The sequence below is a fragment of the Helicoverpa armigera genome, chromosome 5 (genome assembly GCF_030705265.1).
Source record: "Helicoverpa armigera isolate CAAS_96S chromosome 5, ASM3070526v1, whole genome shotgun sequence".
NCBI classification, from domain to species: Eukaryota; Metazoa; Arthropoda; class Insecta; order Lepidoptera; family Noctuidae; genus Helicoverpa; species Helicoverpa armigera.
Window position 1 is genome coordinate 5,235,672 of NC_087124.1, and position 12,751 is coordinate 5,248,422.

The following is a 12,751-nucleotide window of genomic DNA, read 5'->3' on the forward strand; positions in this document are numbered from 1 at the left end:
TCTTTGTGTGGAATAAAAATTTCGCGTGTATTTTTGCTGGCATTTGTGGAATAAGAGACAAAACGAAGTTTATCCAGAATCCAGAAACGTCGTATGCGAGATTGCAATAATTCTCTGGATTTACGGGAGAAGGAATTCATGGCAAATTTCCGTATCAACAAATCAAGGTTTCAGCGAGTTTCGGCAGAGTTTCGTCCGTTTCTGCAACGTGCTCAACAAAACACTGCTGTTGCAATTGAGCTAAAAGTAAGAATTTATAACGTAAAAAGTTAAATAAATACCAATATTACATAATTTGATGTTACTAATTTTCAGCATGTCTCAACCTTCATTTAGTAAGTGAGGTAACCGATGCTCTCAATGTATGGGACGACCTACTCAAGTACGTAAAGTTACCTTCCTGTAGTGTACCAATTTTTATTTTGCATGCAAAACATAGGAATCTACGTATCAAAATATTGTTTACGTTGTTAAATTAAAATAACTACAATACTCACAATATTCTCAGTTAAAATATTGTTCAACCACACGGAATTTTAGACACCAAGTTCACACACAATAGAAAGCAAATACTGAATTTTACCGCCACAGATTGTTTTTAAATATATAACACGCTGAAAATAAAGCGTTCTCTCAAACGTAGTAATGTAATGCTAATAGGGTATTTCCTACTTAGCAGTATAATAGTCGATAAAAAAATAGAGTTGTCAAGTTGTCATCGTAGTTTTGGCGTCAGCAACCGTGTAACGATATCCACCGACATGCACTTCATGCGATACAGAATACCAATGTTTTGAACTTACAGGTTGACATCAAAGTTCCGATGACAACTGAGCACAGAGTACTTTTTATATTATGAAATAGAGGTCCAACTCGACTACCAAACTAAGTAAGACAAGTGGCGCCTTCTGAACGCAGGTTTAAGAAACTATTTGTCAATATATATACATATAGCTACATAAAGCAGTGGTTACTGGGTCTAGGTAGATTTTTGTTTCTTTTTGTTTAATATTTATAAGATGTTTTTCAATAAATAAAACACTGATAACCTTTAATATAATTTATTTTTTTCTTTTAAAACATTTCATGTATAATTTTTTCGCTTTTAGCTTATAGGAATCCGTATCATCATCACACTCTCTCCTATTTATTAATATTTTATTAATATCTTTACAGTAATTGTAAATAAAGAATCTGCAGGATATATTGATTAAAAAGTCTATTAATTTTTCTTTATGAATTTCACATTTTATGAAATCGAATTTCAAATGTATAAATATTAATGTTTTGATGAAATCTTTTAAATATTTTTTTCCAAACATTTTTAATTATTGTGTAATTTATATCCTGCAGATTCGAAACACAATTTAAGAGAGTCGCTGGGACTGCAAAGCCATTTTTTATTAGCATACTCTCTATATTTTAAATAATCGTGTTCCTGATCGGACATTAAATTTTTTTTACATTCACTACAACCCTTGAAGACTTTCTTCTTAGCGGTTTTAATAAAATAACCGCTAACATATTGTAGCCCCAATTATACGGGGTCGCTTTTGTCTTCAAGGGCTGTAAATTCAATGTCCGGAATCTCAGAGAGCTCACAATTTATTTGTTCTTTGCAGGCCCCGCTTGTGATGAGAACTTCATGCAAAGCGTGGCAATTATCTGCCTCACAATTTGTCCCTGGGGCATGGACACTAGATAGGCTGTTTATTAAAAGGCTGCTAAATGCTGCTTCAAATCCATCTGGAGTAGGGTTTACGTTGCGGCATCCTTGACTCCTTATCGATCCAAAAAAATTTTCTATTGGATCCTGATTCAGATGCCGCAACCAAACCGATGTCACTCCGTACTTCGCAGCAATTTTTTAAAAGCAGTTCTATTCCTTCTAGTGTCCATACCCAGTTACTTAAGGTGGGAACATACTCCACATTCGAGGTTTTTACATTCACAAATTTCATATTTTTTAAAAATATTTTTGCCTCCATCCATGTTTTGTGATGTATTGAGTTCGGCGTCGCAGGTCCCAGCAGTGGTTTACTGTGCTTCCTTTTCCCGAAGCTTCCGTTAATGGAGTCAAAAAGTTTGTCAAAAAACAAGATGACGTCCGCTGTATTTTGCGCATCTTGAGAGATTATTCCTTTTTCTGCAAAAAAATAAGAAAAAAAATATTAATAAATATTCCTCACACGTTCTTACAACGCAATCTAGTCCCAAACAAAGCATTGCTTGCTTGTAATTTGGGTACAGCAGACAACCAATAAATGAACTTATATAAATATAAATATTTTATAAATAACATAACATAGTGTACATATGTAGAAACACCCACACACATAAATGTTTGACTTATGCGGGAATCGAACCCGCGACCTCCTGTGGCAGGCAGATACACTGGCTACTATGGCATCTAGTCATCAATAAGAAACTTGTTATTATTAAATCTGAACTGGGAGCAGTTTTTAATTTGTGAAAACTTTTACTATACAATCTTCCGCCCGCGGTTCTACCGCATCCCCCGCCTTTTTTTTCCTTTTTGTGCTCCCTGAACTGCAGCAAAGTTAAAATTTTTGATGTGCTAGACATTTTGTCTAGAGTTTCTAAAAATTGAGGGTTTGTAGTAATATTTTGCAGGGCCTTGATCTTGATTGCCTGCTTTTTAACCTTGCTACGGCATTTGCTGAGTTTCACACCAACTTGCAGCATTTTCTGATACAGAGCACGCTCAGTTTTCGTAACAGCAACCTGTTTTACCGCCTTCTTACTAACACATTTAACTTTGCGATGCACTGAAAAAATAATAAGAATCATATGAATAAAAATTGCAGAATTTAAGAGTACATATGAGTGAGATAGCATCAAAGCTAGTTGTGTGTGAAAGTATCCCATGATTGAAATATGTATTAAATCTATAAATCAGTACCTAGTTAATAAACCATGATAGTGAGTGTAACAAGCAAACTCAGCTTTGAAGTTATTAAGTTTGATTACAATTGTGTTGCTTACCAAGATCTTTCACCACCTCAACATTTTCTTCTTCACTATGAGGCTGTCTATCACTGTGTACAGACTGAGATTCTGAAGTGACAGGATCTGAAAGGTCATTAACATATTTGGTAAGAAATGTGTGCCTATTATATACAAACCAATTAAGCTGATGATCATTACCATCATCATGAATGTAGCAGTTCATATTGAGTAACCATTATTTGAATCATATTGAATTAATTAAAGCCAGCCCACTACTAGACAAAGTTACTTTTTCTTTTATATAGTTTATAATATCAACTAGCGACCCGCCCGGCTTCGCACGGGATAACAGTATTTCCCAGTATTTAATGTATGTTATTATACATAAAACCTTCCTCTTGAATCACTCTACCTATTACAAAACCGCATCAAAATCCGTTGCGTAGTTTTAAAGATTTGAGCGTTCATAGGGACATACAACATGACACATGACAGAAAAAGCGACTTTGTTTTATACTATGTAGTGATAAGGATGTTAACATTTTAGGACTTATGCATATGACATATAAATGTAATTTAACAAACTGTATTTCATCAATCACTCTTGTCTTAAGGGATAGGTTTATAGAGAGGCTAGTTTACTTTAATTGTTTGCAAAATTATAACTCAGGAACAACAAAAATAATTCAATTTAAGATGATTTTAAGGTAAATTAGCACATTTATCGAGAGAGGCTACATTTTATCCGGGCGCATGAAGGAGTTCCAGGACAGAATATGTGTAAAATAATTGCTGATTAAATGCTTGTATGTAGGATCACTCACCAAGATTCTCTTTCATTTGTACATCTTCAATTGAACCTTGTGAGTGTATATGTAGATGCGCAGGTTCTGTAAATAATAATATTCAGTGATTAGTATATGTTATTATTACATCATTTATTGCTAGTGTCTATCTATCAATTACACTATATGCTGTCCGCATGGGTGCCGCATATTATGCACAAATATGTTGACATTATTGAAAAGAAACAAGTATTAAACAAAACAAAGTAATACAAAAGTAAATTATTTCAGACATGGTAATGGTTTTTTGTATGCCTAAGTGAGAGTAGTAGAAATCATAATTGACATGTACCTTGAAAACTAGACGTTATGGATACCACATATTATGTTTGGAACATTTGATCTATGATTCATTACCTATTCATTCAGTCAAGAGGGTACCAAAATTGTGTAATGCAGTGCTATTTAAGTATTACAACAAATTAAAATAGCAAAGGATTTTTGGTAAATGTGACATTCAAGTTACTCAATTTCAGCCTAATTTGTAGGAATAAATGATCTTTGAAATAACTTCACTCAAAATGGCTGGACCGATTTGGTTGAAATTTGGTATGTAGATAGGTGATACCCTGGATTAAGACATAGGCCACTTTTATCAATACACCATGCGGACGAAGCCGCAAGTGGAAGCTAGTACATACGTAATGTAAATGTATGTATGTATGTATAAAATGAATTGCTTGTTTATATGTATATGATAAAATATACCTTTTGATGTAGACGGTCCTGAAATCTGAAGAGGTCTTAGTGCTCTTTTTCAATGCTGAATTTCGAGCAAGATAATCCTGTAAACAACGATAAAATAATATGAATTATAAATATAGTAAATTTTGAAATGTAATATAGAAACTCTTGTATGACATACTGCGTACATACAGAAATTGTGGCTCCAAAGAAATCTCTATTCAGATGTTTTAGACTTACTGCAGCTTTTCATTTTGTGATTTGGAAAGTTTACTTTAAACTCAAATAACATGACTGTTTATTTCTTTCTAACATCAACTCTAGAAATTTGAGACTTAGGTACTCTTTAAGGTAAACAGGTACCTTAATTTGGGTATTTTACTAAAACTAACCTGGCATGTTTTTTGTAGGTACAGCTCCTTTGGCAAGTCGGTTATTCCGGCACCAATATTTTGGTTCGAAATGATCATTACAGACGCGGCGGTATTTGAAAATATGGTTATTTTCAAGTTGCAAAATGTCACCACCAATATGAAAGACCCATGTATTAAATAGCTGCCTATCCTTATCTGGATTAGGGAATTTATGTAAATACCCGTAGTGTCTGAAAAAAGGGTAACAAGTTAGAATTCAGTGGAGTCGTGACAAAATGACGACTATTTGTTTTAAGGATGTTGATAAATGCTTACCTAAGCCATTTGTACATCCGGGAACACAACACTTTCTATTAGACATGATAAATATTAATTATCACAAAACGGGTCAACGAGTCCTATCTCAAGCACAAAATTCACAAGATTTCGATCACCTCAAGCACAAAATCGACACGGCCGAAGGAGCAGAGGCTCAACTTAACGGACTTAGGTGGATAAAGCACTAATAGGGATAAAAATCTGGAAAAACAAACAAGACACCGAAAAGCACTTCAGCGCAAACCGGCAGCCAAATTTGTTTGATTGACAATTTTGCATAATGTTGCATGTAGAAAATGGATTTAATGTTGCCAGTAGAAAATAAATTCTTGAATTTTATTTTATTTCTGGCTAATTGATAATAAACATTAAATTTTAGTAATTGCTTCAATATGCAACTCAAAATTTTTATTATTTATTTTTTTATTTTAGCTGAAAAAAAAGATAGGGTAAGAGTAGAACCAATAAAAGATGTGATAGCGCCCTCTTACACACCTAAGCATAACTACTACGCAATCGCGCATCATCGTCATTACAAATAACGCCATCTATATTTCAGTTTCTTTAATATCTTACATTATAATACTACCAAATTAAAATGACACTTCCATGTAAGGACCTCAATGTATTTACTGTCTCACTTCATTTTGCAGACCTATAATGATACGTTTTCTCGTTTGCCACTATTAAGATTGTCACCCCTGCAACTGAGGCCAGTTGACATCTGAGAATTCGAAAGTTAGCGAATAAGCCAGCTGTTTGTGTACTACGTCTATGTTCTCTGATCACGCTCCAATTCACGCTCGAATATTCTGACGTTGACATTACTGCTTTGACAAATGACAACAAATTTCAACAGACCAACAGACTGACAAGTTTCGCGTCTGTCTGACCGAGTGACAGTTTTTGGTTTTTTATCAATATTGGGTCGGAAAAGATAGTCTTCTGGATTTCTCCGTCAGAAAATATTTTTTGTTCAGTAGAAAATAATTTAAAGGTATGGTAAATTTAGCCGACACGCTTATGATAAATACGGTGACGGACGGAGCTATGAATTTGTTGCGACATATTGTAAGTTACGACTTTGCTTTACAAAATTGACAGGTCGCTATGAAGTAGAAGTATCTATAGGCGTATTTTAATACATTTTCTTTATTCCAGGGTGTTTTCAAATCTCAGCAACCTGCTCCACCACCTCCTCAAATAATTATGAAAATGCCGCTGTGGCAACTAGCACAGGAAGCAGGGCCATTTGTGCGCCTGGCAGGGTTGAGCGGAGCCGCCGCTGTAGTACTCGGAGCAATGGGCGCGCATCGCACATTTCCCGAGGTTGAAACAAAGGAAGACCTAAGGAAAATTTTTGATACAGCCAACCGCTTCCATTTCCTACACACTCTCGCTCTCGTAACTGTACCTCTTTGCCGGAGACCATATGTTGTAAGTTGATTATTTCAATTTTTACATATAAATAATTCATAAATCACGACATTGAACTTTGTAATAATGATCTAGTGAGAGTGTTAATGACAAGTCACGATTTTTATAATGTAGATAAAATTATACACTGATAATGTTATCATCTGCAATTTTAAACAATTCCTACATACCCACACAAAAATCCAATTATATGAAATTGGTTAAAAAAGAAACTCTATATGTAGTATATAATTTACTAGCTGTTTTCCCACTCTTTCATCCATGTCCTGTGGGAACTACTGCTTGGCCGGGATAAAATATAGCCTATGTTACTTTTGAAGAGAGTAGCTTTGCAGCAGTGAAATAATCTGTCAAATCTGTCCAGTAGGTTCAGAGCCTTTAGGGTACAAACAAAGAAATATTTTCTCTTTATGTTAGTACAGGTTAAAAGTTAAATCCGGTTTTCGTTGTCACAACATAACATGAAAACGGCTTGACCGATTTGTCTGAAAATTAGAGGGGAATTAACTTAGACCCGGGAGAAGGTTTTAGGATAGTTTTTGTCACCATCCAGGATGCGGGTGAAACCGCGGGCGAAAGCTAGTTACAGATTAATGAAAAGGACTTGTTTTCACCAACCAGTTAATCGTCACATCCAGGTTCTATTCAATATAGGAGATTCTTGAACAGTACTGTCTAACATTTTGTTTTAGGTTTTAAGGATGATTAAAAAATATTTTTGCATACAACTCACACTCTTGTCTGTTCCAATATAATTAATATGCATGCTTTTGTGGTAAGGGTTTAAAAGTAATTGAATAATTTTCCAGGCTGGTGCATTCTTCCTAGCTGGGATGACACTGTTCTGTGGCACATGTTACTACCATGCCTTCACTGGTGACCGCTGCTTCCGCAGGCTCACTCCCATTGGGGGCTCCTGCCTCATCCTCGGTTGGGTTGCAATGGTCTTGTAAACCCTTGTGAACTTTTTCCTAGATGCTCATGTGTGTTGATAGATGTTCAAGTGTATATTCTAGAGTAGGGTTATGTATTAGTTTATTGCACAGTTACTTTTTAGTCAGTATTTAGAATATTTTATGATGTATAATTCTAGTGTTGATACTTTTACATTGTATGCACAACATTATAATCTAAAATATTTTCAACTTTATAGATAGATTATACTGTAGGTGTTACTGATGGTTCCAGCTATTTTCATTATATTATCCTTCATTATAGTTCGGCCGCTCAGAGAATGCGTTCCTGAAACATCGCGATTGAACTGACGACGTAACTTTGTAATGGCGTTGCAGTACGATAAAAATATTTTTGCTGGTTGTTTATCGTTTTAACAATTGTTAAGCATTAAAACAACATTATTATATCAATAATAATCAATGAATGTTGTAATTTTGTGCCAAATTGAGTGTCAAATAACTTGGTAAACAATATTTTTCTAAATCTATACTGCGCTATTACAAGGTTATGTCAGCGCTTTATATTTGTAGTGCTGTGCTAAAAATAACAGGCAAGTATCGTAATCTGTTCTGGTTGATGGTTCTTATACAGTTATACTTATAATATAAAATAATACGTTTTGTTTTTCTTTTTAAGAATTTGAAAATAATGGACTATAGGATAACTTTTATGAAATATAAAAAATAAAACTATGATCAAACTGAACGCGCGAAAGAAAGTAGCATTTTTATATTTAGGTTGAAAATGGTAACCCCAAATGGCATCATGGGCCGTCATTTTGTGACGCTAAATAGTCATTTGTTGTCGTTTCGTGCGCTAAGACTAAACCTGATTTTGGAAGATTTTGACCGAGATATCAGGATTGATTCTGTTATTGATAATACCTAATATCCTACACGTAATATACACGTAGGCGAAGATGATGATGAAGACACCACCTCCTCAAGCGAATCGGAGTCTGATTAACATTCTGTACGCACATTCAATTCAATGTACTTACTTTATTGCATAGAAATACAGATTGTAACTTTGTAACAAAGAATAAATAAAACGATTTTATTATATGAATATTACCTTTTTTAGGTTTCCACTTAAATAACTAAAATATAAATTTTAAATGATTCCGCCAATTTAAAACGAAAATAATCTTAAAATAATGCGGCGGTTTATTTTGGGGGAACGGTAACGAACTCAGTGTTATGTTGTGCCCATCACTAGTCGTGACTAACTGATAGGTGTCAGGAACGCATTCTCTGAACGGCCGAACTATAATTCCATATTGTATTTAGTCATGAGGAATTAGATCTTTGATAAATAAACATATGGGTTCAAAGGAAAGTAACATAATCATTTTTATTATATAATATGGATTAATAGTATTTTTGTGGATAGATTGGTGACAGTGAAAAATAATATAAAAGTTAATTGTTCAAAAGCTGATGATGTGTTTTATTTGACGTGTGCCTTAGAAAAGCTGGATTCTTTGCTGCCAGCTGTTTTCATATCGCTTCCCGGTTGCCTCCTGTTAAAAACTTTTTTTTTTTAGTTATAAACAGCTGTATATTTTTATTTCTAAGGCTTTTTTTACTATCTTTGACAGGTGGACTATGAATGTTGGCTGGATGCAACGGTTGTCTCATTCCTATCTCTATTTCCACTATGATAGTGATGAAATGGTGAAAAAAAAAATGAAACCCAATGTTGATCAATATTGTTTACATGGTTTTATTGAAATTGTTACATATTAAATTTTGCACTTTTTCTTTACTCATTTATGATACTTAAAACATACACCGTTTGGTAATAAATGCTATTATAATTCATAGGACTCTCAAACAAGTTTTAGTGGTCCTTCAAATAGCTTAAAGATAAATGTGCCAATCTAATCAGAAATAATCAACTGCTGGTGGTATTCGAGGAAAAACTCGCGAAGTGAAGTGAAAGGGCACTCTATTATTATTATGTAGGTTCAGCAAACTTGGCAGCATGGATGGTCAGTCCCGTGGCCTGTGGCGCAATACTGACTCGTGCAGTCTTGTTTCCATATAGTGAAGCCAACAAAATCCATCCATGTTGCATACACCATAAGCATATTTATTGAGAGTCAGCAGATCTCTGATGTACAGAGCAAGTAAATATACAAAGTTATCACATTAAATTAACACAAAATATAATATAAACATATTTCTGTAATCTAAAAAGAATCCAAAGAAAAACAAAACTATAGAACGCACAGCACTTTAAGTGTCTGTCACATTAAGGTTAATAAAATCACTTTGATTGCACATAAACAGCAGTCGTCCGGGGCGTGCGCACCGTCAATATAACACAAGTATGATAGGGTTCACTGACCGCGGTCACACGTGTATACTACAACTGTGGGGGCTCGACAAGTAATCACAGCGGTGGGGGAGGCGGCGCGGCGCGTTCACGACAAGTGGAACGAGTGCTGGCCCTCGGACGCCGCCAGCCGCAGCTTGGCGCGCATCACCTCCGCGCTCGTGTAGTCGGGCAGCTTCAGGTAGTTCACGCACGTCATCACCGACGGCAGGTACTCGTCCGGGTCCAGCGACGACTCCAGCGACTTGCGCACCACCGTCAGCGGCGGGTTCAGGGCCTTGAAGCCTTACAGAAATCATCAGATATTAGTATAGTTCCAGAATCAATAACTTCCTAGCACAGGTAAAGCGAAGCCTTGGAAGACGCACGAATAAAACATTGGCATATTGCATAAAATCGTTGTAGTATACACCGTGACTTTTTAGTCGTCTTACAAAGGTGGTCCACTGAATGTATCCGACATAAAATACCACTAGACATGATTATTAATTTTATAGCATTAATTAAGATAATAGGTGCAAAGAAAAATAAATAATACATTAGAAATAAGAAACATCCTGTTAATAATGTTTACGTATCAAACGGTAGAAAGTAGTACCTTCCCAGCGCTCGAGTCGAGTGATCGTTCCATCTCCATTTTTTACGAGACAAAATATCGTAAGCCAATCTAGCACAGTCCACGTGGACTGTCATCCAATGAGATTCATTCCACGAGCGGCACGACGGCACCGCCAAAGACGACGACGGCACTTTTCAAAGAGTCCACGTGGACTTTGATAAATGCCGCCTTTTACTTAAAAATTGGTTTTAAAGGTCATTCTGTGGCTCAGTTGCCGTCCGAACACCGCAAGTGGAAGTGTGCGCGCACTACCGGTAATCAAGTGTTGTTCGCGATCGCTACGAGTGAATAGGGTATACGTCTTGCATGATGAGTGATAGGAACCGTCGCTACTCGAATATCGAGTACCTACAAATGGTACGCGTGCACGCAATAGCTGGTGACAATTTAAGGGAAGCAAGAAGATTGTACGCTGCGCCTAACAATCTAATAATGTTACGGAACCGAGGAGTGATCAACCCGCACGAAATAAAAATAATAATATTGGAGCGCGCGCGGCGCGTGTGACTGTTGTGCGCCCTGAGCCGCGTGGGGCTACCGGTAACCCAGCGAGCGGTAGGCATTTATCGCGCGCGAGTACAGAGAGTGACTGAGGCCTGATAATAGGTACGTCATTGTCAACTTACATCACTTTGTTTTGGTTTTATTACGAAAAATGTTTCTGACGGTCCTAAGCCCGTAAAAGTATGAAGGAAGAATTGGAATTAAGTGTTACAAGTTAAGTAAGAGTGCAAGTTTACAAACTGCTACATAATGAGAACATTAAGATTGCAATAGTAAGTCTTTATCAAAGAAACTTATTTTGCGCTAGGGTGAATGAACTTTGATAAAGACGCCGCGCCGCGCCGCGCCGCGCCGCTCCATTGATAAAGACTCGGGCCGCGCTCACTACAGGGTGTTTTTATAATCTATGTCATGCGTCATAATAATGAATTTATTTTTATTTTTGAATTATTCAAATGTCATAAATATATATATTTTTTAATGAACGTGTTCTAGTCATTGGATACATGAAGTGGGCTGCCGTTGTAAGACGACTAAAATGTCACGGTGTATTTACCTCCTGTGGGTAGCCGTGGGCTTCCAGTGACGAACTGCAGGAAGAGACGCTGCTCCTCGCGGTTGTACGAGGCCAATATATCGATGAGCATACGTATGGCGCGCGACTCCGCGTTGTAGCCGTGGTCGGGACGGATGCACTCCGTGAGCATGCGTGGCTCCCAGCGCTGGTCACGCCCGCCTAAATGTGCAAAATCTGTCATTACTAATTGTGTCCTCAATAAGCATATAAGATAGCAAATTAGAAAAGATAAAAAATAAATACCGGATGGACTGCCACAGAATACTTGCTCCAATTCTTCAGGATAAAATATTTTGAGGTTGGCTAGTGGGAATACTGATTCGAAGCCTTCTCGGAATGCTTCCATTTGTTTGGTAACACCTGTTAAAATAGAATTTCGTTTAATATTCAGTGGTATGTTAGGTAACGGTGGTTATAGACAATGGTGAGGATATGCGACCTTCATATAGTAGCCAGTGTGTAACGAGATCAATGTAGTTGTGCAGGTTGTGGGCGGTGACGGGCAGGTCGCGGCCGCCTCGTCGCAGCTCCGTGCAGCCGTCGCCCGGCAGAATGAAGTCCAGCCCCAGCTCCTCGATGGGGCAGCCGTCCAGTTCCAATGCGCTTATCTGTTTTAATACAAAACTCTTATGACAAGGTTGAAAAACATGAAACAAAAATCATCCGTATGATGATAAGTTGACTTGAATACACTTGTTGAAGTTTTACTGAGATTATATAGCATAACTTCCCGCTTACTTGAAATAAAGCTTTTAAAAAATACAGATATAATATATATGTAAGAAAATAGCAGTTGATTGAAATATAGAATTAGTGCGGATGTTACCAGCTGCGTCCTCTGGTCGGGCGAGTGGCGCGGGTCGGCGGCGAGCTGGCGGGCGCGCTCGGCCACGCTGCGCAGGCGGCACAGCGAGCGCCACAGCTCCGGCGCCACGTGCCGCACGTCGCTCAGCGACAGCCACTGCTCCTCGCTCACCAGCCAGCGGTACATCGACACCGACAGCGGGATGTCCACCTGTCACACGAGTATATTTTATGCATCTTGTTTCAACTAGTTTCACACTAATCATGACATTATTACATAAAGAACTAAAAAATGTTTTACAAATAGCAATCTGAATGCTTA

The 12,751-nt window shown here is 37.0% G+C and overlaps 3 protein-coding genes across 9 annotated transcripts in view; 1 reads left to right on the plus strand and 2 right to left on the minus strand.

The window, feature by feature from the left end:
- Nucleotides 1–1,376: 1,376 nt before the first annotated feature.
- LOC135116931 (uncharacterized) lies at nt 1,377–5,891 on the minus strand. Its single transcript, XM_064034764.1, has 6 exons — nt 5,189–5,891; nt 4,892–5,103; nt 4,524–4,600; nt 3,795–3,860; nt 3,007–3,093; nt 1,377–2,789 (listed from the first exon to the last, which is right to left on the minus strand). Exons 4-6 carry the CDS (start codon nt 3,808–3,810, stop codon nt 2,350–2,352), a joined length of 543 nt encoding a protein of 180 aa, XP_063890834.1. The 5' UTR covers nt 3,811–3,860; nt 4,524–4,600; nt 4,892–5,103; nt 5,189–5,891; the 3' UTR covers nt 1,377–2,349.
- A 182-nt stretch (nt 5,892–6,073) lies between these two features.
- Nucleotides 6,074–9,025, plus strand: LOC110370325 (transmembrane protein 256). The gene is made up of 3 exons (XM_021326075.3): nt 6,074–6,262; nt 6,353–6,628; nt 7,438–9,025. Exons 1-3 carry the CDS (start codon nt 6,191–6,193, stop codon nt 7,579–7,581), a joined length of 492 nt encoding a protein of 163 aa, XP_021181750.2. The 5' UTR covers nt 6,074–6,190; the 3' UTR covers nt 7,582–9,025.
- Nucleotides 9,026–9,286: 261 nt separating this feature from the next.
- The window catches only part of Ctrip (circadian trip), a 39,756-nt gene continuing 36,291 nt past the window's right edge, over nt 9,287–12,751 (minus strand). For all 7 annotated transcript variants that reach the window (XM_064034769.1, XM_064034768.1, XM_064034771.1 and 4 more), the window contains 5 exons: nt 12,452–12,640; nt 12,065–12,233; nt 11,869–11,985; nt 11,605–11,784; nt 9,287–10,210 (listed from right to left, as the gene is read on the minus strand). In XM_064034769.1, coding sequence (XP_063890839.1) covers nt 10,014–10,210; nt 11,605–11,784; nt 11,869–11,985; nt 12,065–12,233; nt 12,452–12,640 — 852 coding nt within the window. In that variant the 3' untranslated portion in view covers nt 9,287–10,013. The remainder of the gene's footprint in view (nt 10,211–11,604; nt 11,785–11,868; nt 11,986–12,064; nt 12,234–12,451; nt 12,641–12,751) is intronic.

Excerpts from the sequence above, each read along its gene's own strand:
- LOC110370325 (XM_021326075.3), top strand. The coding sequence starts at position 6,191 with ATGGTAAATTTAGCCGACACGCTTATGATAAATACGGTGACGGACGGA. Across the intron at positions 6,263-6,352 it reads TGAATTTGTTGCGACATATT|GGTGTTTTCAAATCTCAGCA; the intron begins GTAAGTTACGAC and ends TCTTTATTCCAG. Across the intron at positions 6,629-7,437 it reads TTTGCCGGAGACCATATGTT|GCTGGTGCATTCTTCCTAGC; the intron begins GTAAGTTGATTA and ends ATAATTTTCCAG.
- LOC135116931 (XM_064034764.1), bottom strand. Across the intron at positions 2,790-3,006 it reads TGAGGTGGTGAAAGATCTTG|TGCATCGCAAAGTTAAATGT; the intron begins GTAAGCAACACA and ends TTATTTTTTCAG.